The 27,684-nt window shown below is 43.0% G+C and overlaps 1 protein-coding gene across 14 annotated transcripts in view; it reads right to left on the reverse strand.

The window, feature by feature from the left end:
- Positions 1–27,684, reverse strand: part of Phactr2 (phosphatase and actin regulator 2) — a 269,237-nt gene that overhangs the window by 58,941 nt on the left and 182,612 nt on the right. For 12 of the 14 annotated variants that reach the window (XM_017589103.3, XM_017589101.3, XM_017589098.3 and 9 more), the window contains exon 2: positions 26,788–26,955. The exons of the other annotated variants lie outside the window; for them this stretch is intronic. In XM_017589103.3, coding sequence (XP_017444592.1) covers positions 26,788–26,955 — 168 coding nt within the window. The remainder of the gene's footprint in view (positions 1–26,787; positions 26,956–27,684) is intronic. 14 annotated transcript variants of the gene reach the window in all.

The following is a 27,684-nucleotide window of genomic DNA, read 5'->3' on the forward strand; positions in this document are numbered from 1 at the left end:
CTACTGTAGATCCCAGTCCACTCTTGAGTCTGAGCTTTGAGATTTTGTTGGTTTAATTCTAACATAAACCTTGGCTTAAACAAATATTCCTCTATCTTCCCTGTATATGAAAAATTCTTCCCATTTCTTCATGTGAATTCCGTGAAGCTCCGTGCCGGCTCCTACCAGCGGTCAAAATCAACAATTCTGTTCTTTATTTCTTTACCTCATAAACAGGCGCTGATAGGAAAATACCATTAGCTGTTTGCTTGGACTTTGGCTGAGAGCATTTTAAACACATAATGTAGATAACTGTGTGAGGGCCAATGTGGACAAACTGCAGGCTGCTGGGTATGGAAGGTATGCTGTTGGGCATAAAATTCCAACCCCTGTTCTCCCTGAAGCACAAGAATCTTATTCTTCACCTTTTAAAATATTTGTCTTGTGTTTATACAGTGTCTGTGTGTTTGTGGAGCAGATTCACTGGACGTTCTTCATTGGCTCTGAGGGGTTTTGAATCGGAACACACTTGAGGGGTCATTTTGGTTCACCATGCACAGGGCAGAAGCATCATGGGAATGTTCTTGAAGCTTGCTCACCTGCTTCTCTACCTTCAGAGGCAAAAATCCTTATACATCTTTGAGGCCTACTTCAGCTATCCATGAGCCTTACTTCTAGGGAGAAATTTCCCAGGTAGTCCCCAGATCTCACTTGCTCTGACTTCTGCCTGTCAATCAAACTCAAGCTCTACTTGTCGCTGCTCCGTTATAGGAAGCCCTGTGTGAAGAGAAACCAGCAGGAGCCTGCTCCACAGTTCTCACCAGAAGCAGGTGAGACTGCTAAAGCCACCTGGGGCCTGGTTCCCAGTTGTCTTTGTAATTGAAGACCACACTAGTCTGTATAAGAAATTATAGTATAATGTATGTGTAGGAGTTATAGTGTTCCACAGCAATACTACAATATTGCCAGGGGACAAGGGGCACAGGTCACTGAAAACAATTCCTGGGTCTGTCCATGTTTCACCAATTAAGTAAACAAATGGGCCATGAATGCTTTCTTTCATTCTGATTGCAAAAGCGTGAGTTATTCATACACCAGGATCAAACACGTACACAATTTTCCCTGTCACTTTCTGCACTGGGTGAATAAATATTTCGGTATCTCAATCCTGATTACAACAGCACACACTCCAATTCTCTTGAGAAAGTGAAAGAAGCTTACTTCGATGGTTTCTCTGATGTCACACATAGGCTCTTATTTTCAAGTATTTTAAAAGAATCCCTCAACACAGCCAATGGCTGCCCATCTCCCTTTAGAGATCTTGGTTCCCTAGCATGGATCCCAGCAGTGCCCCTGTGGATGTTCTTTCTCTCACCCAGCGACTCCTTCCTGGCTCTCTGATACAGACTTCCACACCTGATGCTTCTCCTCAGAGACTGTCTTCACCAAGACACCATACTCCAGTGTGACACACTCCATAATGGCCTTCGAGTTCTGATCAAAGGTTGGCTTACCAAAAGTCCCTTTAAAGAAGTCCTGGTGAATAGCTTGTCCCCCTCCTCATCCCTTTCCTCAGTCATCTCTTCAAAACCAGACTTGTACCCAATGCTATGCCCCCCAATGATGACATACTGGTTACTGTCACTCAAAATACACATATAATTTGTTGAAAAATGTAAATTAAAAAGAAACAGCCTTGTCCTGGTTCTTGTTTTCTGGCCCATCTTATTTTTTAGTCCAGGAGAAAGCCAATGAAGTTCATGGTACAGCCTCAAGGAACAAGGCCTTCCTGTCTTCTCTCATCTTTAAACTTTGGCAGGGCTAGGCTAAGGGAAAAAGTTTCCACTTGAGTCCTATGGATCGTGTGAAAAAGACTCTGTGTGCAGCAAAGAAAGGAGCCCACAGTGTGTGGACAGACAGCAGCAGCTAGCAGGGTGTAGCACAGGACATTATAAATGATTTATGATGTCCTTCTGGGCACGGAGTGACAGCCACGGAGCCTGCATTCAAGAGCAGCCAGGGCATATACCACCAGCTCCTCTTGGTAAGTACTTGGCCAGGGGTTCCTGTTACTCTGGAAGAATCTGGGAGAGTAAATCGTGTAGTCAGCCGGTCACTTGTGTTTTTGCTTGGCGAGGAAAGAGAGTCCTAATTCTCAATCCCAACACTGTTTAATGACCGAACGAAATAGAGTAAACAGGAGTCTCAAATAAGTGTGCCCTGTTATCTTCTTGGTTCTGAGTCATGAATGGGCTTGCTGGAAAACGGCAACAGGAACACAGAAAACCACTTGTCCTGCACTGGAAGTGTTCTGTAAGAGCTTGCTCGGCTTGGCTCCTCCTCAGAAACGCTGAGGGAAAATAGGATGGTGGAACATGGCCTCCTTTCTGAAAGAACCCTTCACAGAGATGAAGGTAACCCAGTTAAAGAAATAACCACCCGTGCTGGCCAACACGCAGCAGAGTTGTGAAAATCTTCCAAAACATCTGAAGAATGTAAAGTGGAGTAACAAAGCCAACATTGCCTCCTAAAAACTCACAGGAGTCTGGCCCTCTTGTTGTTTGTCCAATTATGCCACTCCTGTACTCAAAATTCCTCAGACCTCAGAAGGGGCTGAGCTCCTTGGAACGGCAGCAATGCTCTACCACTGGCCACACTAACCACATTCATTCTCCTTTCTTTCTCTCCCTTCGTCCCTCCCTCTCTTCCTCCCCTCTGTTCCCCACACCAATGCTAAGGTCAAGCTTTACTTATCATTTTCTAAGCATCATCTTCTTTTCTTCAGCTCCATTTCTGTAGTTACGGTTTCTTTCTACAAAGAGATGGCTTCTCTAATCGCTCTGTGGTAAAAACATCCCTAGAGTTTTATGCCTTTTTCAAACAGCACCACGTGCAGGGCCCACTCTCCACCTCAGACACTTTCAAGAAAACTTTAGAGTCTTTTCACCTACAGAATGAGGTGATATCTGCTACCTTTGGGTTTGTTCGGAGGCGATGACATATGCCAGGTAAAGAGCATAGGCTAACACCTACAGTCTACAGAGTTTTCAAGAAACCGAGCACTGATATTCATGCTCTAGAATGAGCCATGTGTACCTTGTTTGTTGCTAAATTCATGTGTGTGTGTGTGTGTGTGTGTATGTGTGTGTGCGCGCGCGTGTGTGTGCTATGCATGTTCACACAACTCTAGTGGACACCCTGACATTTTATCCTTATAATACCCCAAATATCTTACTGCACACTGAGAAATCTAAATGTCTTTTATTTGGACCAGGGAGAAAAGGGATGGTGAGAGATACAAGGAATGTCTAGCATGCATATGTATGTATATATGTATGTATGTATATATATATACATATGTGTGTATGCACACATATATACATATATACACAAATAAACACACACAACACACATATAAACATACATATATACATTTATACACACATATATATACACACACATATATATACACACATACACATATATGTATGTATGTATGTGTATATATATATATATACACACATATATATATATATATATATATATGTTTTCCCCCACTTGGGAAAACTTATCATTTGTGAGCCTAACATCCTTGGGTTCAAGGCTCTAGGGCACCTCTGGTGATTGGTTCAGAGAGGGAAACATGCTCAAATTGTACCACTAAGATCTAAGTCCAAGAAAATGTTGGAACAATACGGAATTCAAGCTTTGTCTTTCTTCTGGAGCTGGAACAACTAACTTTCTACGATGCTAGAGTTGATGGTGAGAGCTTTGCCTCCACAAGTAAAGAGCTCAAGTTTAAAAACAAAACAATACAAACAAAACCAGAGGAGCACAGACTCAAATTGGGAGAAAGAGATTCCCAATAGCAGCTTTTAATTGTTTGGATCCTGCAGTGGTGCTCCCCCAGGGCTTTTCAGTCATAGGAATCAATGGATTCCCTGTTTCCTGAGCCATTGTGATCTATACACAGTAAAGGGCTTGGCCCCACCAAGAGATTTTTGGTTTGAATCTCATTGAATTTCATTCCAGCAGAGACCAAAGGATCTCTCTGTGTGAAGAATAGATTTAAGAAAGAAGAACTAAGTTTGCAACTCAGAAAGGCCTTCAGAAAGAGGAAGATGGAGAGATCTATGTTTCTTCCTTCTCTTGGGAAATTAGTGTCCCAACTTCCCCCAAAGAAACCTAATTGCAATCATCTACTTCATTTGTCACTTTGAGAACATTTTTAACCCCGACTTGGTATCTGAGGACAGGTTGAGTACCTGCTTTTAGTCCCTTCACACAAACAAGGGGTTTGAGATTTGGAGAGGGTAAGCATGTGTTTCAGTCACACTGCTAGAGTCTGGTTGAACCCAGGGGCACCTAAGGAAAAGTTCATCGCTCTGCAGTGATGTTTACACCAAACTCGGCTTCCCCAACGTGGGGCACTGACTTCTCTTTCTCTTCTCCTTCATGAAATCAGACTGACTAGCTCTTAAATGTTAGCCTTGAGTGGATAATTTTTAGGCATTACTACAGTTCCACAATTCAAGTCACAAAATGCTAAGAAAAAAAAATGCTTTCTTGGGCTGGAGAGATGACCCAGTCAGTAAAGGTCCTTGTGCTCCCTATTTGGTTGCCTGAGCTCATAGACCCATATGGTGGAGGGAGGGAACTGAGTAGTTGACCTCTGACCCCCACATGCATGTCATGGCATGAATGCCCCTTCCCTCCCTAAATAAATAAATGTATTAAACTTTTATTTAAAATGTTTACTCTCTTTCTGACCCTTACCTTTTCCAACTGAGCCCTGTTCTAATAATAACACAAGCAATTATAACTACAAGTAAATACAATTAATTTTCTTTTGAAAGTGTGTGTGTGTGTGTGCATGTTCATGTGTATGTTCATGCATATGTTGGTGGAGACCAGAAGGTAACCTCAGGTATTATCCTCAGTAATACCGCCTAATGTCTTTGAGACAGCCTCTTATTGTCCCCAAGTTCATGATCAGGCTAGGCTGGCTAGTGAGTCCTTGCTTCCCCGGACCCTGACACTTCTTTGAGGGTTCTAGAGCTGCAAGTGAGGTCCCCAAGGCACGCCTGAACTCAAAGGATGAGTTAAATCTCAGTACTGAAAAGGAGTTTCAAAGTGAGAAGAAGCACACGGTAAAGGATTTCCTTCAAGGCACAAGTTACCACCAACTCAGAGAATCGTTCGCGAGTACCAGATTAGGATTATTTCTGGAAAGAGCCCAAAAAATGGCTTATGTCCTATCTATGGAATGATGATTTAAATAATAAAATTAGATTTAAGATTTGATCTTTCAACCCTAAATATTAGAAATTTTACTATTAAAAGTCTAGCTATAGTTCTAAGGGCGAGAAGAAAAGAAAATACTTCTAACAATATTACAATGCTCACATTCCTAGAAGCCAAAATTTACCGCTGTTCCTAAAGGAGACAAGTCTGGAAGCTACTATGGTAGATCAATTCAACACCCACGTTTTTTTGTTCTCAAGACATAGAAGCCCAGGACTCAAACAATGAGTAAGTCCTCTGTTCCGAGTGGGCCGGAAGTATTAGCAATCTCAGGAAGGTGATTAGTGGCCAAGGGTCATGTGTTACGTGAAGCACTTGCTGCTGTCCTTCCCCTTCCTACCCTGACTCTAAGCCCTAGGGAAATGTGGAAGCCAGAATGGGTGCTTTGGGATTCATTCAGTTTAATGGAAAGCTTGCACGTGTTCCGCTTTTTGCTCCTTCACAACAAAGGAGAGGGAACTGGGGTTTGACACAAAGACACTGCTACCCCTAGAATAACTGCATTGACCTTCATTGAGGAAGTAATGGCTAGAGTAGCGGTTCTCAACCTATGGGTTTCGACCCCTTCTGGGGAGGTTAAATGACCCTTTTATGGGGTCTCCTATCAGATATCTTTCCGTATCAGATATCTGCATTACGATTCACAACAGTAGCAAAATTACAGTTATGAAAGAGCAACCAAAATAATTCTGTGTCTGAGGTTCACCACAACACGACAGACTGTGCTAAAGGGTGGAGGCATTTGGAAGGCTGAGAACCGCTCTAGATGGAAATGCTGTCTAGAGAAATGGCTGGAAAGGGAATCTCAGCTCTTCTGGGCTACTATATGCCTTCTCAACCCGGTTGACAGTGCCACCCACTAGTGGAAAGAATAGCCCAGAACTCCTGCTGCTGCTGCCAGGATCAGGGCTCAGGCAGTTCCAGGGAGCAATGAGCTGTCATCAGCACATGCTGTCTTATTTTCTTTGGGACAAGGCTGTCCACAGCAAAAAAAGATTAGATATGAAAGGCATTTCAGTAACAGTAGGCTGTCCAGATTGAGACACATTCAGTAAGTCTCTAATCTATGCTGGGAAGTGTGAGATTTTAATATCTTAGGCTGTTTTTTTTTTAACACAGGAAGCTATGTATGTTCTTGAGTCTGTTAGTTTAGTTAGGGGCAAGATATACCAAGATACAACTTAAATAGTCCAGAGAGTAACCAATCTACATTAAAAGACTAGGGTAGGGACTATTTAATCCATGTTTACCCCTTTCCTATACATATCTGACCAGACCAGGCTCCACGATGAGGAAAATGTTTGTTTACCTGAGAGTATCATACAGTTCGTTCTACACAAAACAGTAAGAAGCTTTGCAGAGGACAGGATTCCTTTGATGAGAGCTGCCCAGACCTTAGTCGGGAAATGAACTGCACCCTGTCCTGTCTGCCCCTGAGGGCACACGGCAAATGGTCCCTCTAAATAAAGGTTTTGTTATTGAAAGTAAATATACAAGTAAACCTTCACTGTGGATAATACCATAATAACAATAATTAAGTCTCAACAGCAAAGTCATCCTGTAACACTGACATCATGGTTTTGCTCAACGATTTTCCCTCCCATTGCTTCAAATTCTCCTATGGCTAAAGGGGCACTGGGATCCTTTTATTCCTCTTGAGGATGGAGAGGCTGGAATGCTGTACAGAAATGTATTTCTCTTATTACACGGTGTAGGGTGAGGCCATGTGTATATATACACATATGTACAACAGCACAGACTGCTACATAGTATGTAAGTGTGTGTGTGTGTGTGTGTGTGTGTGTGTGTGTGTGTGTACGTACACAATTCTTAAGAGGACTAGAATGTTCTGTGAAGAAGCATTCTTTATGTAGAAATCTGTTATGTATAGTGTAGACTTCTACAGAATATTTACATAGAATTCTAGAATAGATATTAACTGTAACCTTTTAGAGTTTTCATGTTTAATAGATTTCTGCATGCCAAAACAGTTCTGTGCAAGACAGAGTCTAAGCTCCTGGAAACAAGCCTGTCTCTACATCTATACCTTACAATTTATTATCAGGTGAGGCAAGCTTGCCAGCTCTCTGGAGGCTTTGTCCCTCCCTGTACGTGGAATGAGTAATTAGAACCTTATGAACAGATACTAGGACGGCTGAAACATAAAATGACTGGCACACAGCACAGATCACCTAAATATTACATTTTTACTCACCTCCCTCTCCCCCAGGATACACCTGTCTATTTCTTTTATTATACCCCACTGACACCTGCAGCTTGATATGAATACTATCCCAAAGGTACTGTACAGCACAGGAACGAGTAATGAAGACTCAAGTAAGAAGACAGTGTTCAAATACACACGCTTTTTTAATAACGAGCCCTGAAACTGAGATCAACTTCCTTAAATTTTCTGTGCCTCATTACTCGTTCACTGATAAAAGTAGAATTATGACTATAAAACATCTCATGGGACAATAAGGAAGACTACAGGCATTTAAGACAGCCTGGCTGGGCTGATGAGAGAGCTCTGTGGGTAAAAGCAGGTGCCTTGTCAGTAAGTCTGACAACCCGAGTTCCATCGCTGGGACCCACTGGGCCAGCAGCAGAAGAGAACCAACTTCGAAAAGTGGTCCTCTGACCTCCACATTCCCGATACGGCATGTGGGTACAACAAACAAGAAAAGAGATAACATGGAACTGGATACATTGAAAACGAGGATTAGCTATCATTATTCATAGCTACACTGAGGCGATTCCTCAAAAGAGTCTCAAACGAGTAACGGAAATAAAGTTTATACCTCAAAAACAGAACATAAAAGTACACTTGTAGCAAAATGTCTCACGGAAGCACTTTCACACCTGTGAGGTGCTTGGTTTAAAGTTCTGAGGACTGAGCTGAATTGGAAAACTTGGCTGAAGGCACCATGTTCTAGGTGTTGGCCGTCCATCAGCGTCTGATTTAGAAGGTGTTTACATTTCTGTTGGTATCACTCTGGCTTTAACCTGATTCATCTAAACAGCTAGGGAGCTGTTTAGTGGGTGCATGTTTCAATTCCATGACAAATGTCCTGAAATCCACTGCTCTCAGCCCTGTAGATGCTCTTAACCCTACAGACCTGTACACAAAAGGCCGATAGGGGGCACTTCTGTTATCATTTTAAGAATTAAACTTTAAAACATTTTTGGGCTCCAGAACTGATATGAAACTTCTTAAGTGATACACACACACACACACACACACACACACACACACACACACACTGATGCAGAGTAAATGTTCGCATGATTTTCTTGTCCCCGGTCTTTGTTCCAATCATATTTTGTACTCCCCTTTTTTTCTTATATAGCCTCCTCCCCATAGTGGGTACTACTAAGCCCTTATATTGTGGAACAACAACAACAACAACAACATCCCATATGAGAATCAGTTTCAAAACTTAAGACTTGGGAAGTGGTTGAAGAAATTTGGGGATAGGAAGTGTCTGAAGCCCAGAGGAGTAACGGTCTTTCTCTTACCACAAAAGAAACGAGAATCGAGGTGACAACAATTCCACATGCGAAACAAATCAGGCAAGTATGTAAGCCCAAACCCAGTCACTCTCCAGGACTTAGTTCTGGTGATAAGGACCAGATCTGTATCACAGGACGAAAGGAAACGAAACCAAACAAAACCACAATGGGGAGTAATACACAGAGGAAATAAAATAATGAATGGGCTTCCCTGACCCAGACCTGGCTGGGAGGAGCTCCGTGCTACTTCTCCAAGCGCCAAAGAGACACCAGTGCAGAGCACAGTAAAACTGGGAAGTTCTCTACTGAAGAAAGCGATACAGACAGCCAGACACTCAGAGAGTAGCCGAAACTCCAATAGAAGCCTCCTTTTAATGAAGAGGTTGATAGGGTCATTAGCCTCCTTCCTCCCTATCCCATCAGAAACCAGTGCAGTGTAAGAAAAACCAGACAGTTAACTATGATACATTTCAGACTATTGGATATTTCCTAACATGTCAGTTATAACCAGAATTTAGAAAAATCTCTAGTAGCAAGCAGTTGCTTCTTGGTGGCTGTCTTCCTAGAATGCTCAGCAGAGAAGTTTTGCTTCTCCGAATTCTCCTGCTCTGGCAAACAGCAATGCCCCACCCCCACCCGGAACGGGCTGAGTTGTGGCAATATTAGTCTGCTTTCTGCAGCCACCGGAGTACAGACAAACCTAAGTTTGGATTAAACAAATGACATCCCATTCTCCAGAATGCACAGGAAGCAAGGGAGGCTCCCTCGCTCCTTTTAGAAACAGAGGTCATAGTTTACGCTGATCTGTGGGAGGTAAACTCCAATGGCATAGCTAGCCCATTGTGCAGCTGGCTATTTTTAAACCTGTGATAGATGGCTCCTGCATTCATGAAGCCACTGGTTCACCGATGATGAAGACACAGCAACCTTCCTCGTGCGTGGGCTTTCCCACTAGAAGAGGTTGACCACAGATAATGCACAGCCCTTAAATGGAAGGTGGGGTTCTACTGATTCTTCCCATCTACCTGTGCATAGAAAAGTTGAATCAAGGAAAAAAAAACCCAGAGTAATAGATCCTTATTTTCCCCGAATACAGTATATCCATTATTTTTCATATGATTGTGACAAAATATCCTGACCGATAAAGGCAAGGTAAAGAAGGAATTGTTGAGGGGTTGGGGATTTAGCTCGGTGGTAGAGTGCTTGCCTAGCAAGTGCAAGGCCCTGGGTTCGGTCCTCAGCTCCGGAAAAAAACAACAACAACAAAAAAAAAACAAAAAAAAAAAAAAGAAGGAATTGTTGAGTACGAGGGCAGGGCCCATCCCAGCGGGCAAGGTGGAGCAGTAGAATCACGAGGTAGTTGTTCATGACGAATCCTCAGTCAGGAAGCAAAGAGCAATGAGTGCTGTGCTCAGCTTGTTTTCTGCTGGGTACCCAGCCCAGAGCCCCAGCCCAGAATGCACTGGGTACACCAGGGTAGGGCTTCCCACCTCAGGTAATCCAGTGTAGAGAGCCTCTCAAGAGCTGTGACCAGAGGCTTGGTTCCGTGAATCTACATCCCATTAAGATAACAACCAAGATTAAGTATCTCATGCTTCAGATCTATTAGCTATAAAAAGAATCTATTTCAGCACAATCACCTACTTCAGGAAAATCATAGAAAAGTTTTCAAGAAAGTATGTGTGATGCAATCACATGGTATCTCTTTGACCCACAGTCTTTCCCACACTCAGTTGGTCTGATTAAGTCAATTTTAATGTATACAGGAATACAATGATTGAACTAAGATACGCCCCCACCTTGCCTCTCCTGCTTTCCAATCAGTCTCTTCAATGATTGCACCACGTATATGCTTAAATATGTCATACATTGATGCAAAGACAGCTTCCCCACCCAACCCATTAAGTTGGCAAAATATTCACTTCATTTCCTATGGCCTTTTAAGTCTTTCTTGTGCAACACTGAGATATGACCTAAAGAGGGCTTGAAGATGAGTATAATTCCTGTGCCCCAAACCCAAAATGTCTACTTGCATTTGGGTCTGGGATGGGGTCTGACCTTTCATTATTCACTCCACAAACAGTTACTAAACGTCTAACAAAAGCCAATAATGATTCTACTTGCTTCAAGATCTTCACCAGAGAACCTGAAAATCCCTGCCCTCAGCCAGGCATGCTGTGCATGCCCGAGATCCCCACACTTGTCAGGTAGGCAAGAGGATTCTGTTTAAAACCAGCTCAAGTTATATATACACAGTGAGACTCTGACTTGAGGAAAAAGTGTAAGAGATAGTATCTGCTTGGAAGGCAAGTTTTTGCTTTAAAGAGTAAGGAAGAGGAGGGGGAGGAAAAGGAGGAGGAGGAGGAAAAGGAGGAGGAGGAGGAGGGGAAGGAGGAGGACCACCAAGAATGCTCTGGAGATAACTTCATAGCCTGTGCCATATCAAGAATAAAATGAGACTGACACCAAACATTACCAGATGTAGACAAATTGGACTGAACCACATACAAGTGCTAGTGGGACTAGAAAATGGCGTTATGTTGGAAAACAGACTTCAAAATGTTAAACGGCTTATCGTCACAAGATTCAACGAGACCATTCATCGGTTAAACAACCAAGAGAAGCAGAAACATTCATCGATGCAAAGAACCACACACAAACGCTCACCAAAGCACTATCCAAAGCAGAAACAACTCATCCATCACTCAACGGATAAAATGTGCTGTATCTGTACGACGGAGAACCTTTCAACAGTGGAGAGAGACCTGGTACCAGTTATTAGAAGGACGGTCTTGAAAGCATCACGCTAAGTGGGCAGTGTCAGTCGTAGATAGATAGCGTGCATTTATAGTTAGGTATTTACACGAAACGTCAAGAAGAGGCAGAGAGCAGAGCTGGGGAGGGGCAAGGGAGGGAGGGGTGTTTGTGGGAATGGGATTCCTCTCAAGGAATGTTAGGAATGACGATGGTGCTCATTCCACAGCTTCTGAAAATTATTGTGGCCAATGGTAGATGAGGGAACTACATAGTGCGTGAATCACCTCTCCTCAAGGCTGTTGAAAAACAAACAAACAAACAGGTGCTGGGGGTGAATGAGGAATGACCGAGACAGATCCCTCTGAGAAGGTAGCATTCCATACTGAATTTACTGAAGGAAGAGAGGTGGCCAGTTAAAAGGGAAGGGATGGAGAGAGAGAGCCCTGCTTTGCCTCTCATTCGAAGGCACCAAAGTGAGGACTGGTATCCATCTATGATGAGAGAGAACACCCACCTGGCCCTATGACTATCACGAAAGCGATTAGGCAATCTTACGTCCTTTGAGTTCTGATTGTCTCATAGGTGAATCTGGCCAAATGCTGAAACAGCACGAGTGTCATAAGATTCCTTCCAAGAGGAGACACTTGCCAGTTCATTCTATGCAGCTGTTCTCACTCCAATACCAACCCGAGAGTTGCATGTAAGAGAAAATAAAGCTATAGATCAATACTACCAATGATTAAAAAGTTACCCAATATAAACCTGACAAAATGAGAGAGAGAGAGAGAGAGAGAGAGAGAGAGAGAGAGAACAAGCAGCAAGCATAATCCAGTGGAGTCAGGAATGTAGTTCAGGAATGAAAAAATATATCAAACATAACCAAATATATCAACATAACCAAATATAACAATATTCTAAAGAACAAAGCCCAAGTGTGATCACATGATTTAATACAGAAAGAGCCCTCAAGAAATCCAACACTGGGGCTTCTCTTCCAGAAGACCTGGATTTGATTCCTAGCACCCACACTGTGGCTCACAAATATCTGTAGATCCAGTCCTAGGAGATCCAATGCTCTCCTCTGTTGGTACCAAGCACATACATGATACACAGATTTACATGCAAGCAAAATACCATACACATAAAATAAGATTTATAAAATGAAACCCAATTATCTATTTGTATGTAACAAACAGATCAACAGACCAGGAACATGGAAGAATTCCTCAGCTTGAAAAAGCTCATTACAGTAAGCCTTCAAGCAATCATATTTAATGAGAATTTTCTCCTAAGGTTGGGAACCAGGAGAGGGTGCCTTTTCACACCATTCATTTCCTAGTAGAGCAGAAATGCCAGCTAATGGGGAGAAATGGTAAGAAACACACAGAGACGACGTAGAAAGAAATGCAACCATTTCTATACATGATGACTGACCCACACAGTGGGTCACCCAAATGAATGTGATACCATCGTGTATCTGTAGATGACAACAGAAATCAACATTTAGAAACATTTAAAGATACATACTAATTGCAACATGTAAAAAAAAAACCCACATAATTATAAACTTAACATGATCCTCTTAAAACTTCAAAACGTCGTTGGGAGGAATGAAGAGTTGACTGACGGGAAAGGCGCATCAGTTCACAGATGATTCCACAAAGAAGACGTGAAGCAAATACATCTAAAATTTGGTAAGGATTTTTTTTTTTAATTTTATTAACTTGAGTGTTTCTTATTTACATTTCGAGTGTTATTCCCCTTCCCGGTTTCCGGGCAAACATACCCCTAATCCCTCCCCCTCCCCTTCTTTATGGGTGTTCCCCTCCCCATCCTCCCCCCCATTGCTGCCCTCCCCCCAACAATCACGTTCACTAGGGGTTCAGTCTTAGCAGGAACCAGGGCTTCCCCTTCCACTGGTGCTCTTACTAGGCCATTCCTTACTACCTATGAGGTCAGAGTCCAGGGTCAGTCCATGTATAGTCCTTAGGTAGTGGCTTAGTCCCTGGAAGCTCTGGTTGCTTGGCATTGTTGTTCATAAGGGGTCTCGAGCTCCTTCAAGCTCTTCGAGTTCTTTCTCTGATTCCTTCAACAGGGGCCCCGTTCTCAGTTCAGTGGTTTGCTGCTGGCATTTGCCTCTGTATTTGCTGTATTCTGGCTGTGTCTCTCAGGAGCGATCTACATCCGGCTCCTGTCAGCCTGCACTTCTTTGCTTCATCCATCTTGTCTAATTGGATGGCTGTATATGTATGGGCCACATGTGGGGCAGGCTCTGAATGGGTGTACCTTCTGTGTCTGTTTTTTTTTTTAATTTAGAGAATACTTTATTAGTTTTTTTTAATCAAACCCACGTATATAAGACCTTACATATTTAATACAGTGTGTTACCCCTGTACAAATGGAAAAAACTTAAGTTCAACATTTCTAGACCAATATGGCTGTTAATTTCTGTACAGTGCCAACTCAACACAGTAAACGGGGATACTTTTTTCGAAAGTTGACAGCACAGGTAAAGTTTCAAAAAATTCAAATTATATATCTGTATATATATATTTATATTTATATAAAAAGACCAATAATAGCAGTGTGTTATGCATCAACAGCAGCAACAGCTTTTCCAGGTTCTGCAGTCATCTGAACAAAACTGTAGAGACATCCAGCACACTCCATTAAAAAAAAAAAAAGTAAAAAAACAAAACCCGAGAAAACAGCACAGTTCTGTTACTCTTGTGGTACCTGGCACCATTTTTTTTTTAAATTAGCTTCTCAATCATCATCTGGAAAGAAAACATTCTGAGCAACATCATTAAAAACAGCTCTGATAAAGCACGGTCACTACTACGTATCATAAAGCAGGTACAAGCTATTTTACATCCACAGAGGTATGATACAGTACTGTCCTACATCTATAATACTAGAGGATACAATTTAAAAGGCATTATTTGAGACTTGATTCTACTTTTCCAGCAGAGGGCCCAAAGGATGGTGTGACACAGTTTTGTAAAGAAACATACTCTAGACAGGATTTCCTTTCACTAGTGGCACACTTCTAAGGATTCATTCTCTCCATGAATGTCAGCTAAAACCGTTATTAAAAAAATGAAATATCCCTAGAACAAAACCGTATAACCACCGGATTCACATGAAGATGACCTAGTGGAGACAAGCTGGACCTCACCTTACCAACAAGCTATCAAATCTGTTATGTTTAAACAGTGAGACCTCCAAGGAAGGAGATGCCAAGTAGTGCTTCAAAGCTTCGGACCACAATCAAACACAGCATCCTTTTCAACAGAAGCAGAAGCTCATCTGAATATGCTCATGGATGCTGACATCAACATTTAATCATCTCCTCACTCATCCAGGAAGAGGGGGAGATCAGTTACTACTGTACTTTATTGTGTTCAACCAAATCACCATGTTACAAAAATAGCAAGCTGCCATAATAAAAAATAAGGCTCCTCTATCCAGCACCAGATAGCATCATTTTACTTTCAAGCCTAGAAATTGCACACTTGTATATAAACCAATCGAAGATGAGGATTGAGAGTTCATCTTGGTGGATTTTTCCTTTGATGAATATGAAGTGTCCTTCCTTATCTTTTTTGATGACTTTTAATTGAAAATTGATTTTATTTGATATTAGAATGGCTACTCCAGCTTGCTTCTTCTGACCATTTGCTTGGAAAGTTGTTTTCCAGCCTTTCACTCTGAGGTAGTGTCTGTCTTTGTCTCTGAGGTGTGTTTCCTGTAGGCAGCAGAATGCAGGGTCCTCATTGCGTATCCAGTTTGTTAATCTATGTCTTTTTATTGGGGAGTTGAGGCCATTGATGTTGAGAGATATTAAGGAATAGTGATTATTGTTTCCTGTTATATTCATATTTGGATGTGAGGTTATGTTTGTGTGCTTTCATTCTCTTTGTTTTGTTGCCAAGACGATTAGTTTCTTGCTTCTTCTAGGGTATAGCTTGCCTCCTTATGTTGGGCTTTACCATTTATTATCCTTTGTAGTGCTGGATTTGTAGAAAGATATTGTGTAAATTTGGTTTTGTCATGGAATATCTTGGTTTCTCCATCTATGTTAATTGAGAGTTTTGCAGGATACAGTAACCTGGGCTGGCATTTGTGTTCTCTTAGGGTCTGTATGACATCTGTCCAGGATCTTCTGGCCTTCATAGTTTCTGGCGAAAAGTCTGGTGTGATTCTGATAGGTCTGCCTTTATATGTTACTTGACCTTTTTCCCTTACTGCTTTTAATATTCTTTCTTTATTTTGTGCGTTTGGTGTTTTGACAATTATGTGACGGGAGGTGTTTCTTTTCTGGTCCAATCTATTTGGAGTTCTGTAGGCTTCTTGTATGCCTATGGGTATCTCTTTTTTTAGGTTAGGGAAGTTTTCTTCTATGATTTTGTTGAAGATATTTACTGGTCCTTTGAGCTGGGAGTCTTCACTCTCTTCTATACCTATTATCCTTAGGTTTGATCTTCTCATTGAGTCCTGGATTTCCTGTATGTTTTGGACCAGTAGCTTTTTCCGCTTTACATTATCTTTGACAGTTGAGTCAATGATTTCTATGGAATCTTCTGCTCCTGAGATTCTCTCTTCCATCTCTTGTATTCTGTTGGTGAAGCTTGTATCTACAGCTCCTTGTCTTTTCTTTTGATTTTCTATGTCCAGGGTTGTTTCCATGTGTTCTTTCTTGATTGCTTCTATTTCCATTTTTAATTCCTTCAACTGTTTGATTGTGTTTTCCTGGAATTCTTTCAGGGATTTTTGCGATTCCTCTCTGTAGGCTTCTATTTGTTCTCTAAGGGAGTTCTTTATGTCTTTCTTGAAGTCCTCCAGCATCATGATCAAATATGATTTTGAAACTAGATCTTGCTTTTCTGGTGTGTTTGGATATTCCGTGTTTGCTTTGGTGGGAGAATTGGGCTCCGATGATGCCATGTAGTCTTGGTTTCTGTTGCTTGGGTTCCTGTGCTTGCCTCTCGCCATCAGATTATCTCTAGTGTTACTTTGTTCTGCTATTTCTGACCGTGGCTAGACTGTCCTATAAGCCTGTGTGTCAGGAGTGCTGTAGACCTGTTTTCCTCTTTTCTTTCAGCCAGTTATGGGGACAGAGTGTTCTGCTTTCGGGCGTGTAGTTTTTCCTCTCTACAGGTCTTCAGCTGTTCCTGTGGGCCTGTGTCTTGAGTTCACCAGGCAGGTTTCTTGCAGGGGAAAAGTTGGTCCTACCTGTGGTTCCAAGGCTCAAGTTTGCTCGTGGGGTACTGCCTAAGTCCTCTCCGCGGCAGCAGCAACTGGGAAGATCTGCGCCGCTCTTTCCGGGAGCCTCCGTGCACCAGGGTTCCAGATGACGTTTGGTGTTTTCCTCTGGCGTCTGGATGTGCACAGAGTGCAGTCTCTTCTGGTTTCCCAGGCGTGTCTGCCTCTCTGAAGGTTTAGCTCTCCCTCCCACGGGATTTGGGTGCAGAGAACTGTTTATCCGGTCTGTTTCCTTCAGGTTCCGGCGGTGTCTCAGGCGCAGGGATCCTGCCGCTCCTGGGCCCTCCCCTACGGGAACCCAGAGGCCTTATACAGTTGCCTCTTGGGCCAGGGATGTGGGCAGGGGTGGGCAGTGTTGGTGGTCTCTTCTGCTCTGCAGCCTCAGGAGTGCCCACCTGACCAGGCGGTGAGGTCTCTCTCCCACGGGGTTTGGGAGCAGAGAGCTGCTGCGGGTCAGGATCCGCGGGTCTTGGTAAGGATTTAATGCAATCCCAAAACCAAACCAAACCAAAATGAAAGTTCCGTCAAGGACAATTCTAGACTCTGAGCTGATTGTAAAATGCCAGTGAGAAGACAGAGAGAGTAGACTGGTTAGAATAGTTCCCAATGAAGAACAAAGCTTGGAGAAACCACACTCATTTTCAGACGTAAGCGCTACAGTAACAAAGAAAGCCAGGTACTCATGAAGGAGCGGACACGTAGATTAGGAGAACAGAACGTCGAGTCCAGAAATAGATGCACGTATGTGGCCAATTAACCGTGCAAAGGTCCAAAGGCAAGTCGAGGTGAAGATGAGTCTTTCCAGCAAGGATTGCGGCGAATCTCTCCACAATATCCCAGAAAGAGAGAGAGAAACTGAGCACTGCCAGATCGGAGAACTTCTGATCTATAAAAGGTCCCATAAAAACAACAAGAGACAAACTAAAGGCTGAGAGGAGATGTCCAAACAATACCAGACGGGGGCGATGCATCTAGAAACTATAGTCTTAAAACCAGCTGAGAGAAAACAGAACCATAAAAAGGAGCCGGAAGACTGACCTGACCTTTCTCAAAGACAATTTTTGAACTTGTGGAAAGGTAATTTAATGGAGAAAAAATGTATTATTTCAGCAAACAGGACTAAAATGACTCAATCAAACCTCGCACCTGGTGTGAATAGTAATCCCAAGCTGACTGAAATATGTACAATGTTGAATTATAAAAGCTTCACAGGACATAACAAGATGTTTTTGTGGCCTAGAGTGAAGCCAAGAGAGTTTGAGTCCACGAGTGGAAGACATCTGAGCCAGGCAGTGAGTTCTCAGCTCAAATATGAGTAATGGCAACTGATGGGAGATAAAAAGGATGGCGGCCAGAAGACAGGACAGAGTTGTTGACTAGCTAGACCTTCAGTTCTGTAAGACAAAATGTCAGATACCTGATTTCATAATGACCTAAAGGTACCTGACAGGACTGGTGGCACGTTTAAAAATAGTTAACATAGACAATTTGATCATTGGTGCCATGACACTCTCTCACTCTGTAGCCCAGGCTGGCCTACAGCTCTGCAGAGATACTCCAATCTTATCCTCCTGTGTGGAAGAGTCACAGGTGAGCATTACCGCCCCCAGTGAGACGGCGTCTTTCCCACTATAATTAAAAATAATAACAACATCACAGTGTGACGGTGACGGGGAACTGTTTTAAAATAATAACAACATCACAGTGTGACGATGATGGGGAACTGTTTTACACTGCTGACACTCTGGAAAAGGTTGACTATTGCTTACAACACTAAACACACTCAACATGGGGCCCATTCTTCCATATTCCCTCCCAACAAGTGAAAATGCTCCTTCACGGAAACCTATGTTGGAACTTCACTGTAGCTTCAGCTGTAATTACTCCCAAGTGGAACTGACAACCGTGTCCTTCCATGGGGGAATGGCTAAGCAAGCCACAGAATGAGATCACACCCTGAAGTATCACTTAACAGCACAAAGGAGGTGGACGGACATCTGTGGGATACACCTGTCGATCCTCTCCTCGTTAGTACTGAACGCCACTGTCCTTTGCTTTGTTTTCTTTTTTTTTTTTTTAACTTTTAAGTTAGTTTACAAAGAAGTATGTTCCTTCCTGGCGTGCTCCGCTCCTATCTGCCTTTCTCCCTTACTGCCCTCTCTCATGCCTCCTCCCCAACTCCAACTACTCCCATGCTTCTCCGGTGAGTCTCCCTCTTTCAACGTCCTAAGGGATGCATTCACTCTCTGTATTTCAGACATCCATTAATTAATGCCTGCCACAAACCACTCTCTAAGTCTTGAACAGCGCGCGTGCGCGCGCGCACACACACACACACACACACAATTTAAAATTTAGGTCCCCACATGAAAGAAGTCGTGCAGTATTTGCCTTTCCAAGTCTTGTAATCTTCTCTATGGCTGCGTGTTTCTTTATCCACCAACCTACTCTTGGATGTGCGGGCCAGTTCTATTTACTGACGACCGTATGTAGCGTATCTATAAACATGGATGCGCGAGTCTTTGTGATGTGCTTCTTTAGAACCCTTACCCAAGACTGGTGCGGCCCAGCCAATGCAGTCTTGTCTTTGAGGAGACTCCGTATTTATTTATTTCTGTAGTGGCCCAAGAGTCTACATTCTCACCACCAGTGAGTAAGGACTCTTCTTGCCCCACATCCTTCCAGTGTCACTTGTTATCTTGGAAGCCATTCTGATTGGGTAAGATGGAGTCCTAAAGCAGCTCCCATTTGCGTTTTCCTGATGCCTAAGGATGTTGAACAGCTTCCAAGTATTTTACTGGCCACTCGCATGCTGGCTTTTGAGATCTGTTTCTACAGTTCATCAGCTAGTCTCGTGACTGGGACACTTGTGTTTGGGACGTTTGATTCCTGCTGTTCGTTATACATCCTGGCTGCTAATCCCTAGCTGATGTGTAGGCAGCAAGGCTGTCTTCCCCCTATTCTGAAGGCCGTCCCTTCACTCTGGTGATTGCTTTCTGCTCTGTCTACACGCTTCTTAATTTCCTGTGGTCCCCTTTGTCAATTCTTGAGGTTATCTCCTGTGCCATTGAACTGGGCTCAGGAAACCCTTGCCTGTCCCTGTGTACCTTGAAATGTTTTGGTGTTTTCCTCTGCCTATGTTTTCCTCTAGCAGCCTCAAATGTTCAGATCTTATAATGAGACCTTTAATCAATTCCAAATTGATTGTTGTGCAGGGTAAGAGACACCGATGTAATCTTTTGCCTCACATACGAAAATCCAGTTTCCCTAGCACTGCTGGCTGAAGCAGCAGTCTTTTCTGAATATGTATGTTTTTTTTTTAAACAGCCTTGTTAAATATTAGCTGGCTACAACCTTATGGGTTTATTTATGGCTTGCTTGGACTTTTATGATTTTGTTTTTTGTGCCAGTAGCATGTCATCTGTTATTATTGCTCTGTAATATAATTGGAATGTTTTTTAGAAAACATGTGCAGAGGTGTGTGTGTGTGTGTGTGTGTGCATGTGTGCGAGTGCATATGTGTATGTATGTGTGTGTGTACATGCATGCATGTTTGCGTTTGTGTATATGTGTGTGTGTATGCATCACATACACACACATACACACGTGTGGGCACACACACTTGGGTATGTGTATGTGAGTGCAGGTGCCCGCAGGAGTCAGAGAAGGATTCTGGATCCTTAGATGCTGTAGCTGCAGGAGTCAGAGGAGGATTCTGGATCCTTAGATGCTGTAGTTACAGGCAGCTGTCAGCCACCTGATGTGGTGCTGGAGACAGAACTCTAACTCTGTGCAAGTTGCAGGAGCACTAGGTGTTGCTACTTCTGAGTTAACTCTTTCACCTCCTCTGTTATAATTTGAGGTCAGTTATTGTGACACTTACAACATCGTTCTTTCTATAAGGATTGCTTTGGTTATTTGGGGCCTTTTCTGATTCTGTATGAACTTTAGGAGTTTTGTGAAGGATGCATTAATGCTATTTTTTTTGCTTGTTTTTTTTTCCAGAGTGAATTTCAATAAGAAACTGACCTATGTTAGCCAAAAGGTAGTGAGGGAGGTTAATTCACACGCAAAAGGCAGCATAGGGAAGAAATGGGTTGTGGAGCAGGGAGCTGGCATTGATGCATCTTAACTTTGGAAGTGGTTGGGCAAAACTATTCATATAGTAAAAAATCTTAGAATTGTACCACAGACAGACAGAGATACAGACACAGACACGGTTTTTTTTTTCTTATGGATAACCTCTTTGCAAAAGGCATACACGTTCAGTGACTGACAGTGACTATGTGAGGGACCTTTGCACATTTGTGCTCCCAAAAGCCAAACTGCAGTTGATTCTAAGATCTCAGAGACACACACTGTCATGGTCACAGGGACTAAATATCTCTTCCCACGAGCTCAAGGTTCATTGAGCTATATCAAAAACAGAGAGGCAGAGTAGAAAAAAAAAAAACTTTCTGAACCATGCAAAATGCCATGTGTTTTCTAGAAGGTTAGGAGTTTGATATGGCTAGCACAGGCCAGTATTGGGGGGTGGGGAACCCTGTTTCTAAGGGAAACTCACAGGGAAACGTTTCTAAGAGAGTCTGCCCAAACCATCCCCTCACAATTTGGAGATCATCGAAGGAGTCTTTCGGCTATGACTGCTACATCCTTCCCCCACCCCCCAAATCTATATAGTCTTCTCACTAAAAGGGAAAGTTGGAAAATGCCGCTGCCCTTTGCTCTGAACTGGAAATGACGAAGGTTGTTTAGGAGTAGAAAACTAATGTGGGTAAGTAACAATGAAGAGAGATACCCAGAGATGAAAGGGAATTCACACTAGTCTTAACACTGACGGGAGAGATAGGCCATGGAGGAAGAGAGCTCACAGACACAGTTCCTGTGACACATACAACAGGTGACAGACACAGCCAGAGAGGGGATGGGCATCCCAGAGGCATCAGGCCCAGCTCTCACCAGACAAAGTGCTGGCAACAGATGAGGTAACTACCAGGATTTGCATGAGGGTCAAGCACTGTGAATGTTCAGCTGTCGGAGATGGCGATGTTTAGAATGAATGAGGCTCACGCGCTGACACCGCTGGTGATGCAAGGGTGCGCACATGATCGCTAACTCACATGGTTCCTCACAGGATTTCTCCTGGGGCTTTTCTTTCCAGTGACACTTCCTTGACCCATCCATTCTCAATTATGATCTCTCACGTTACTCTTCCAATTCTTTGCTGTAATTTTCACTACCCACTTCCTGACATTCTACACACTTCCTCGAGTTTGCTTTCTGCCTCCTACCCTACTAGCCAATAATGCATAAGAGAAGGCATTTCAGTCTCAAGGGCGTCCCCATACCATCGTGGTTTATACCAGTGCCAAGTATACCAGAGATGGAATTGCTCCGTGACCCTTCCTAGAAACAACAATGAGTCCCGTCTAAGGAACTTTCTAGTTGCTGTGTACCCATTGCTTGGTTTTATGTAACTTCCCTCCGCTATAGTAAATTGGGAAACAGGGCAGATTCTGTCTTGCTCTTCCAGTATGGTATAGAGATGACAGCATGTCTACTTTCTTAGTGGAATGCGAGAGTTTAAGAATTAAAAAGCTTTCGGGTACTTATACAGTGAGAGCAGGCCTTAACAAGCCCCATCTCAGAGAAATCCGTTCGCTTCATCCTTCTTGGCAGATATGGAAAGTAATCCCAGGCAGCAATATTATGCTTCCATGGTTACGGACAATATTATGCTTTTCTAGGAGCAAACATAATTTTGATCCTTGCCAACCATGTTTCTGAACGTGCACTGCAGCAATCAGGCCAGCCAAGCAGAACCGAAGTAATTTACTAGGACCAAATCCATCTTATAGGAAAAGCAAGCCAATGAGCCAAACCCTAGGGAGGACTGATGTTTACTGATCTGTGCAGGAAGTTACCTTACAGGGATACAATGTAACGAACGGAACGTTGAGTGGGCTGGGTGCTGGCTGCAGTGCTTTTTTGCTTCCAGACTCCCGTTTCCAAAAGAAAGCCCGCTGACTGTCCTAGACCAAGACTCCTCACTAGTAGAAGCGGGTAACACGTCACCCGGACTTCATAAGTTGCTCTCATGACTCAGTGAGCTAGTCTGAATGGAGTTGTCATAGCAGAATGTTCTATGTAACAACCATCAGTGAAAACTGTTGTTATTCTCCCGCTCTGTGGAACACTTTCAGTAACTTCAGCTTTGGGCCAGAGGGCTCTTTGCAAGTTAGTCTGGTTCCTAGAATGCTATAGCTTACAATGGCTCTATCTAAAAATCTCAACAGGCGTGCCTTTGCCATTACTAACAGCATCATGCACACGCCACAGTGCTCAAGGCGATAACGCCTTGGTTTTCTTTATCGAGGAGCACAGTCTACTTTTAAATCAAAATAAATGTCAGGACAGAAAAATTTAGAGTGAGGTTTTCTTATTTAGCTCAGGATGCAGCATATATGCTGCAATGCGCATGCGCACAGTGCTTCCGGCCATTCCCTCCCGGAATTTCCTGCGTCGCCTTGTGTACCTGATCTAGGGATGGGTGCTGAGTGTGGGGGAAAGTGGAAGCAGCAGGTGCCGGCTGTTTTCAAGACTCTTGGTTTTGATGGTAACAGGACGCAAAAGTTGGAAGAGTAACTGTTTAGATAGAGGACTTGCTCGCACGTCTAACCTTGGGGAGTCACAAATATGTTTAAAACTCCAAGGTGGCAGAGTTTTCGTCTAGCACGGTGGACCTGGTTGCGATCCCTAGCACTGAAAGAAACTGACAGAGACAAAGATGCAGAAGCTATTCTTGCATCTCTCTTCTGAAAACAAAACAGGGAAACAATTAGAAAGGAAGAAAAAATATAAATGTCAGTCTGAATACTAAAGAGGGAAGGGAGACAAGTTTGATTCAGGCCAGACTGAGGAAGGCCTCCTTTACTAAATGAGACCCAGGAGAAATGGTACAGAAGGGGGTTTGGAAAGGAGCAATCACAGGACTCCCTTGTCATTCCACTATGGTTAAGCTGTGATGTTCACCACACCAAGCCAGCCTAAAGCATATTTCTCAGAATGTGTCAGCCATGAAAATACACTCAGCTGTGGATGAAAAGGAGGGGTGTCCTCCTGCTGGAGAATGAATCGGAATTATGGGCTAAATTTCTGCCCAGGAACAAGGCAAAAAAACTGGAAGTCTGTGTACAAACATGATCTGCCCTGAAGATGAGGTGTTTCTTTGGGCTTCGAAGGAGCATTCCAAAGCATGGTGGACTCAGGACCACTAGAATAGACTGGGGTAGGGAGCATGTACAGTGCAAACACACACACTAACACATTCGTGTTAGACTACTTCTAACTAAACACCCTCGCATATAGGCGAGGCGATGACCACGGAACACATGGGATATCAGGCTGAGGGGCTCATGGACTGATGCTCAATAGTTACTTTTCTCTGAAGAAATTCACCATCTTCCCCACCCTCAGATGCTGTAGACGGCCCTGCCAGACTACACATAGCCTAGATCATGTTCAAACAGCCTGGATTTCCTATTTGAAATAGTTTTTTTTTTTTTAAAGAAAGATACCATTTTCTTGGTTATTGTCATTTTTCTGTTACACCCTTGTTCAACATGAAAATGAAAAATGTCCCCCCACCACCACACACTCACAGTGGCCAGTCAATTATTCTAACACTGAGCTATACTCTCAGCCCTTTTGGTTTGCTTAAGCTTCAATGGATACTTTCTTTGGGTCTCAACAGAAATCAAAGCCTCAGAGTAGACAGGCAGACATATACGCTGAGGACTATTTCATAATTCAAATAAATAACAAGGAAAGAGGAAGGGGTAATTCTCTGTACATGTCCTCTCTAAGGAGGGGGCACGTGAGTAGCTTCAGATCTGCATAACGAGCCACAGAGATAATTGAGAGCCTCTCGTTTCCTCGCAACATCTTAATGTTATAGTCCAAGAGCTCTCTCCCATCTTGAGTAACCATGGTAACTTGCAGAGCCAGAACCTAGCAATGTTTGGGGGAAACATGAGAGGAGCACTTCAGAAGGGCAACCTGGTTCCATCCACTCCTGAAAAACAGGGAGAGCAAGACGCCGTTCCAGGAACTAATTCCTCGGATTTTAACACACCACACACACACACACACACACACACACACACACACACACACACACCAATGCCCAGAGGCCATCTGGTGTGACCAGGATTATCCAGCATTTGATAGGAAGGAAACCACTAACTGGTCCTCACACAGCACAGAGCACACTATCTCACACTGGTTTCTAATCCAGGAAGCCCCTAGACATGGTCAAACTGTCAGTATCCACTGCCCCCCTCAATCCAAGCCTCTGTCATTTTCTACATTTTACTGTCATGGTATAAAGAAGGACGATAAACTCATGAACCTACTGTCTACAAATATCAACTCCCAGCAATCTTTTTCTCTTCTTGTGCTTTTACAACCTCCGTCCTCCAAGACAATTCCAGAAGCATTCTCAGGTATCATTTTTGTGCATTAGACAGCAAATACTCAAGTTTTCTACCTGGGAGCACAGCAGAGACACTTGTCTCTAGGGAGCTCTGCTGTCCCTGTTGCACACATTTGTGCTGTGTCTAGTATCTTCTATTCTGTTTCACATCAAAAGGACACGAGGTCAGTCTTGTGGGGCTCACAAGGTTCTCTCTGTGATCCTGCACACGTGCTGATGTTTGCAGAGTAGCATAATGAGAAATTTTGATAAACTGTTTAAAAACGGTAGTCATGCCAAAAGCTGGACTTATATCAAGAGATAAATGTCTTTTGCCCTTAAACAAAATTCCACGGACACCCAGCATTTGATTAGATTGTATTAAAACCAATTTCCCCCACAAGTCCACGTGAAAGGTACAAATCAATGAAATTCTTTTGATTGATTTTCTTCTCATACAGGGTCTCTTTTCCTTCCACTCTTTATACATATAATTTTATATGCATTAACTCAAGGGTGTCAGATCTCCCCCGGAACTGGAGTTACAGACAGTTGAGAGCTGCCTTGTGGGTCCTGGAAATTGAACCTAGGTCCTCTGGAAGATTAGCCAGTGCTCCTAAACTCTGAGCCACCTTTCTACTCCTTTCACCTGTTCTTTCACTTTGGCATGCAGTCTTGTTATACAATCCAGGCTGGCCTTCTGCTCACAGTTCTTCTGCCTCACCCTCTGATTGGTTGGGGCGCATGCCGTCACGCCCAGTCCAATGTAATTCTCCACACTCAATAAATCCACAAAGTAAATGATCATGGAATAATTTCCCATCATCTTTCCTAAGACAGAGACTATTGGTTTGTTCTAAAGACTCAATGGGATTTTAACATTAAACGTCAACACATTCTTTTGCCTAGTCACTGGCATCTTGTCTCTGGACAAACTACAATAAAGAAGACTTTTTTTTTTTAAGTTCTGAGCCAGGCGTGGTGCCATATGCCTTTAATTAGTATACCTAGCATTTAAGAGGTGAACTCAGAAGGATCGGGAGTTCAAGGCCAGCCATGGAATGAGTTCAAGGTCAGCCTACAACAAGATCCTGCTCTAAGAAATATAGTTTTAATTAACAGATATGTTTCTACTAGTAGCAACAGACAGACCGCGCACAACTCTGTATATACGAAAACGCAGGTGTTTGATGCCTCGACACTTCCAGATGCCATCCCACCTCCAACCTTCTACTTTGCCTCTGCTTTTTCATATGTCTGTATCTACACGAATTAACAAAAAACTGTATTTTAATGTAAGGCAATATTGGAAAGCCAAAGTCGGAGCAAAAATTAGGGACAGTCAGAACCGTTGAATTGCTCATCCTTAAGTGCAACAATTTCATTTTAAATGCAAGTACATATCCATTCTGAAAGAGAAATCACGTAAAGCGTATGATTCACCTGGCCGAAAACATTAACTATTTATCGTTTTGCAACTGTGACAGTGATCGTACCTGCTGAGGTCTCTCTAAACTTGTCACTGGTCTTCTTTTTCCTCCATTTCCAAGGCTTGAAGATTTTACCAATGGTGGAGAGTTTCCCCTTTCTCTTGAAGGGAGGTGTCTGGGAACCTGCTGGGGGGCCATCTGAGTTTGCTATGGAGGCTTTGTCTAGTCCATCAACTGTATAAAGAGAAATCAAGTTAGAGAAAAGCTGCAAGGAAAGTCTGAAACAGCACTCTCTGTCTCTTCCTGGACTGTGAACAGCAACTTTCCTGTGCTCTTTGGAATCTCACATAAAGTCCATTTGCCCTATTCTGCAGCTGGTAGGACTCTCTTGATATCAATCAGGGAATCCATCAATCATGAGTTATAGTCCCCCTAGGTAATCGTTTTTTGGGAAACAGAAAAGGAACAAGAGACTTACAGAAGAGTTAGGGCCAGACAAATAAAGACCCGTGAACCACAGCTGAGACCATGTGCAACAACACATCTATGTATCGTGCAGGGGTGGAGGTCTCTTGGTATCCCAGCAACAGGATGCTCCTCCTCCACAGCTAGTCTGGCATTCTCAGCAAGGACTTCAGAGTCATAGTGCTGCGAAAACCGTAGCACTTCCCAAATAAAGTGTAGTGCCAGGAAGCTAAACTCTATTTTTACAATGCTAACACTATCGTGTGCTTCTGTTACAGCAATCTTTCAGCCTCAAATAAACTGGTAACTGTCATGAAACTCTGTGGGAAACATGGGTATGGCAATGTAACAAAGCATTATTTTCATATGCCTTCAGTATTTTATCATTCAGAAACACACCACACACACACACACACACACACACACACACACACTGCAGTTGCCTTATAGCAAATTCAAAACACAAAGCACATAACAACGACTGATATCATCCCAACT

Source organism: Rattus norvegicus, chromosome 1, assembly GCF_036323735.1.
Source record: "Rattus norvegicus strain BN/NHsdMcwi chromosome 1, GRCr8, whole genome shotgun sequence".
Lineage (NCBI taxonomy): Eukaryota > Metazoa > Chordata > Mammalia > Rodentia > Muridae > Rattus > Rattus norvegicus.